The sequence below is a fragment of the Haplochromis burtoni genome, unplaced genomic scaffold (assembly GCF_018398535.1).
Source record: "Haplochromis burtoni strain Fernald_Lab_line unplaced genomic scaffold, NCSU_Asbu1 Contig_8, whole genome shotgun sequence".
NCBI lineage: Eukaryota > Metazoa > Chordata > Actinopteri > Cichliformes > Cichlidae > Haplochromis > Haplochromis burtoni.
Genome location: NW_024582369.1, coordinates 3,985,598 through 3,991,240, shown reverse-complemented (window position 1 = coordinate 3,991,240; position 5,643 = coordinate 3,985,598). Strand labels below are relative to the sequence as shown.

The 5,643-nt window shown below is 40.3% G+C and overlaps 1 protein-coding gene across 3 annotated transcripts in view; it reads right to left on the bottom strand.

The window, feature by feature from the left end:
- Positions 1-5,643, bottom strand: part of scml4 (Scm polycomb group protein like 4) — a 19,717-nt gene that overhangs the window by 11,706 nt on the left and 2,368 nt on the right. For 2 of the 3 annotated variants that reach the window (XM_042226822.1, XM_005914319.2), the window contains exon 2: positions 2,462-2,657. The exons of the other annotated variant lie outside the window; for it this stretch is intronic. In XM_042226822.1, coding sequence (XP_042082756.1) covers positions 2,462-2,618 — 157 coding nt within the window. In that variant the 5' untranslated portion in view covers positions 2,619-2,657. The remainder of the gene's footprint in view (positions 1-2,461; positions 2,658-5,643) is intronic. 3 annotated transcript variants of the gene reach the window in all.

Genomic DNA, 5,643 nt, shown 5'->3' with positions numbered 1-5,643 from the left:
ATTTCTGCACAGGAAGATTATTTTCTTAAAGAGTCCAGACCAAAATTGGAATATCTCGCTATTTGTTTTTCCTTTGCCTGATTACTTTTGAATCCATGAAGCTTATGCAGACTGGCTTTAAGGTAAAGAGATCAATTTTCCCTGTAAACATCAAACGGTTCCAGCAGAAGCCCCACAGCCCCTTTTGGTTGCGATAAAAGATCACACTGCTGTCAGAAACTCAACACTCTTCCTTTCATTTATAGTCTTCTTTGGCTTCTATGTCAGCTAATGTAACGCATTTCTTGTTTTATCTGTAATGAAAAAGAAAACAAACATGGAAAGACAAAGAAAAGGGGCCAGCCAAAGGCTTGTCTGTGTCTCTAAAGTAAAAAAGAAAAGAAGACGAAAGCAGGCTCGAGAGGGCTTATTTGCTCTTAAAGGTTACAAGTGTACCAACTCGGGCTTTTCCCCTCACTGCATATCGATTAGTTACGCCCTGGTTGCAATGCCGGTTCCCGTTCCAAGCTGTATTTGTGGGGTTTTAACACTCAATCAGAAGCAGGTTAACCTTTCAAGAAGGAGCCTCAATCCCTGACGCACGCAGGGCGCCTGCATTCGCGGCCTCTGCGAGCGTGTAAAGAGATTTGTCAAGAGTCGGCTGCAAAGCTTCGCTCACGGGATGTTTTAACAGTGAATATTAGGTGCCAGGTGAAGCCTACGTGATAATAAAAAACAACAACGACAGTAAACAGCAAGGTCAGGACAAATACTCTGTAAAACTGTACACATACACGCACTGTAATGGCCTGAGTGCGCAGAAGTGAGAGCCATAAATCATAAAAGTAATTACGCGGTGAGATTAATCCTGATGTCCCTCTTCAATCAGTCCTGTCTCATTACGGCACATCACATTAGAGACATAGACAGACTGAGACAGAACAGATAATCATCTTTTACTTAAAAAAGAATTGGATATGAGGGGTGGGAGCCCATTAACACTCACCGAGTCAATATGAGACAGCGCCAGTTTTGGGGGGGTTTTTTGCAGGCAAGCAGAAAGATTTTCAGCATTGCACGGGACCCATCACTCCCACCCAGACCCCCAAACACAATACGGTTGGGATCGCAGCCTAATTTGTTTATGGCTAATAAAACAATTAAGCAATCAGTGAACCCCTGCATGCGATTTTATTTTCCTGCTGAGGGACATCGGAAGTCAAATGTTGGAGGGAGCCCGGTGTTACAGACTCAGTCATGCAGCGACGATCAGCAGTGATTAGCATAACATAATCACTGGCTTCGGGGGATGGAGATTTGTATCCGCTTTCACTTACGCAGAGGGGACACAGCAATAAAGTGAGTTATAGTTATGCCTCACTAAACTGCACACCTAGACACACACATAAACAAACAGTCTAATCACCGCCTTACAGACACACACACAAACCTAAATGCATGCATATAATAAGTGCAGTAAGACAACACACCCTTGCTTGGCAGCAGAATAGATTAGTATAAGTGTGTTTTTGTCTATGTATATGTGTGTATGTGTTTTCTAATCAGTGTAACAATATAACCCCCTGCCCGAATTTATTTACAGCTCAGGCAGGGCGTCACCATGGTAACAGACAGTGAAATCGGATTCTGCACCAGCGTCGTGTGATAAGGTGGGAATAAATAAAAGGATAAACAACAATGCGTGTATTAAATAGGCGAGCTCTCACACTCCGCCTGCCCCTCCTTATCTCTGCTGAGCCCTTCTAACTACACAGCACACTTCAGAGAGAAAAGTGGAGGTGGGGAGTGTTGCTCTTTGCACCAACTATGGGTCATGGCGGTGGTCTTGGAGGGGGGAGCTCTCTGACATAGACTAAGCCACACACCTGTACACACACATCTGTATGTAAAACTAGGCTTAGATGTGGTCTGTGGTCTCAAAAATATTTGTAGATGTTGAATTATTTATAACATGTGACACAAACTGACAGGACATCTTTCCAATATCCTTCTTATTGTTACAAATTTGCTTTTTTATGCATTTCTGCTTCACAAGGTAATAGGAGAATGTAAAACATACTCCCAGTCATGTCTGTCTACTTTGTGTGTCCTTAATAATATTATATATTATATTATAAAATGCATTTCTATTATATAAAATTCTAGATTTTATGAATAATATCAAATTTTTTCATTTTATTTTTGTTGCAATGGCTGGAGTTGAATCTCTATGTATTTAGCATCCATATTTGTCTTTGATATACAATCGTCTGCCACTTTGTTAGGTATACCTTTTCACCTGCTTGTTAACATAACATTTTATGTAAATAAGAAATCACATGGTACTGACTCAGTGCTGTAAATGTGGCATGATTGTTGGTACCAGACAAGTTGGTCTGTGTATTTCAGAAACTGCTGATCTACTGAGATCTTGTACTGATTTCCACTCTAGCTAATCATAACATTACTGTTAAACTCGTACTTTGTGTGTCGGAGTCCTGGATCTTCATACTCTGCACGGCTGACTCTGACTCTGGATCCAAGTTAACCAGATGCCAGCAACTGCGCCCCCTGTGGTCACGCCGATCTTGACGCAGGCGCAGACGCACACCTTTGCTGAGGGCGCCAGGCAGTCTCATGCCCTCAAAGTTAACCGCGTGAGGGCAAAATGCACCACACTGGAACGGCAGAAAGAAAACGCACAGAAATAATCATGTGTACATGTGGCTGATACGCTTAGTTTTTCCATTATTCCATTTATCAGCATTAATCAAGTCTTCTGAAAATTAATTTTAGACCTTTGAATCCAAAAATGAGTGTGGAAATGGAAAAAAGCAAGCAACTTAAGGACAGATGGAGTAAGACAGAAATGGACAGAGTGAGCAGAAGAAGCACAAAAATTAATTGGGATGCCGATTGGGTAATTATATTAGTGCACGCTCAGAGGTCAAAGGAATAAACTGGAAGTTAATGGGAGAATATGGCTTAGCTAATGATAAAAGTATGTGGAACAATTTGTCTTTTATGCTGTAAAGCGAATGCAATTCAGCCTCCGGGGTGCTGGATTACTGATTAATGTGAACTAACGTGGCTTTAGTCTTCTTTGTTCTGGATGGAACAAAAGCGAATGAGAGGGAAGAGCGGAGCCGAGAACTTGTAGACTTAATGGAAATGTTCATATTATCACCCCACGCTGAGAGCAGATCTTGTTTTCTGTGTGTTGTTTGTTAATTGCTATTTCAAGTTTACAGAGGACCTGGTTATATTTATCGCTCTCAGGCTTAGATTAAATAATCCTTGCAATTTTTAGCTGCTTTTGCTTTCCTGAAGGCTCCATATGGACTTCCACCAATGGAAATTTAGCAGGGATTCTAAACCAATCAGTCTAATCACAAAAATATATTAATTATATGCAGCTTATGCTTATACAAAGACTGGCACTGCAAAGCTCTATGGATTATCAGCAAATACAATTTGATGAGGAAGAAGGGAGCGTCACAGTGTCATAAATATCCTAAGCCTGGTGACAAAATTAACTTATTTAAATTGCAATCAGATATTACAAGGTGACTGTGTTTGCTAAATAAACATATTGTAATTAATCTTCCCTGTCGTCCTCAAGCGATTCGACAGGAAGGAGAAGACAGAGAGGAAAGTAATTTCCTTCAGACACAAACAAAACGAGATAAGGAACATCAGCAAAAAAGATTTTTGTGTACAGTCCTTGTAAAATTCTTTTCTTCGCATTTCACTCATATCCTGTCTCTCTCCCTCCCGCTAACTCCCAACGGTCACAGCAGATGGCAGCAGGTTTCTTCCTGTCAAAAGAGAGTTTTGCCTTCCCACTGTCGCCAAGTGCTCAAAAGGGGTATTGTCTGATTGGTGGGGGTTTCTCTCTATTGTTGTAGGTCTGTCCTTGAAATATAAAGTTATATAAATAAAACTGTATTGAATTGAACCCTCTATAATAGGGATGTCATGGAACACGTGGGAATCAATTTGATACTAAGTGTGTGTGTGTGGGCGGGGGGGCAGTATTAATAGAAAAGTCTTAATCAGAAGGAAAAACTACATATGAAAACACTGCTGAAAGTCTGAAATTTATGCCTTCCTTCACATTTTCTAAAGCCATAGGTGTGGGGATTCAAGTCTTTCCTGGGCATGTTCCGGTCCCCGGACTTTATGTTTAATATCCATGCTTTATAGGATCTGTAATGAATTATTCCCAGAGGAAATTATGTGAAAAAAATTCCATGGCAACAAGAAGGACAAAAACTCTCTCGACAAACATGTTTGAGTTAAAGCTATTTAAACAATCAGAAAGTAAGAAAAAAGTTTAAAGTGCAGGGAAAGGGGGAAAAAACAGGAGCAACTGAAACAGTCATTCCAGCCATGCTACGAGGTTATACAGGACTCCTCCCGACAATCATCTTGACATGCTGACGTGTACATTACAGCATGCTTATATTTGCTAATGAGCACTGAACACAAAGTACAGCTGACGCTTTTACCAAAAATAGAGCATCAACTGAAAAATGACCCAATGATGGCACTTTGGACAAAAAGATTTTCAGTCCAGTAGCTGTCAAGATGTTTGACTTAAAACCATAAATATAAAGGGAAGCATTAGGGTACACTGTGTGTTTGTATAAGTGCTCACACTAATACATCCTCAGCATCTGTCAAACATTTCTCATGAAAACATAAGCAAAAGGGGTAAAAAATGAGATGACATGAAAAAGGTCACGTAGCGCTGGATGAAGATTTGACCAGATCACTAAAGTCAGTAATGGGGTTCATCTAATTTAGGGTTTAAGAGCACAGTTTGGACTGAGTGGAAATGAGAGAAAATAAAAAGAGAAGTGAGAGGTGGCAGTTAAAGGAGGAGACCAGATAAAAACTGGACAAGGAAATGAGAGAGGGAGGAGGACAACGTGGAGAGAGAGGCACATTCAAATGATTGAACTCTTTAACTCTTTCCTCCATAAAGATGGCGTCTGACAGCCTAACCTGTACCCTTAATGGTGGGTTTTGACACCTCACTATATATTTAATAAAGAGGTAGTTTGAAAACCATTAGAATAGTTTCTGGGTTTTTCCAAAGGCAGCAGGTCTGAAATGTGATAGAAATTGCTTGGCTCAGAAAAGAGCTTCAGGGGTTACTCCAAGTAAGGGGTAAAGGGTTAAAAGGTGCTATGAATGTTATAGGAGCATTGAAAAAGCACAAACAAATTCCAGCTATTTAATGTTTTTTTGTTTCGTTTTTTAAATTAATGAATAAAAAACAAAGGAAAAATGTAGAAAAACAACAAGGGAGGGGGGGAGGAAGAGAGTAACAAAAAAAAAAGGAGTGGGAGACGATAAAACACTCTTCAGTGTCGGACTGTCGGATTCAATCAGGCTGCAGATGAAAAAATCTGCCATGAACCTCAAAATTCCCATTTACAAAAAAAAATGTGAAACATCAAATAGTTATTGTAAAAACACACAAACACACACACAAATCATGCACCATGAAACAACTCGAATGGAAAAAAACCTTCAGATTTGATGAAATGCAGTGCAACCGACACACACACACGCACGCACACACACACACACACACACACACACACACACACACACACACACACACACACACACACACACACACACACACACACA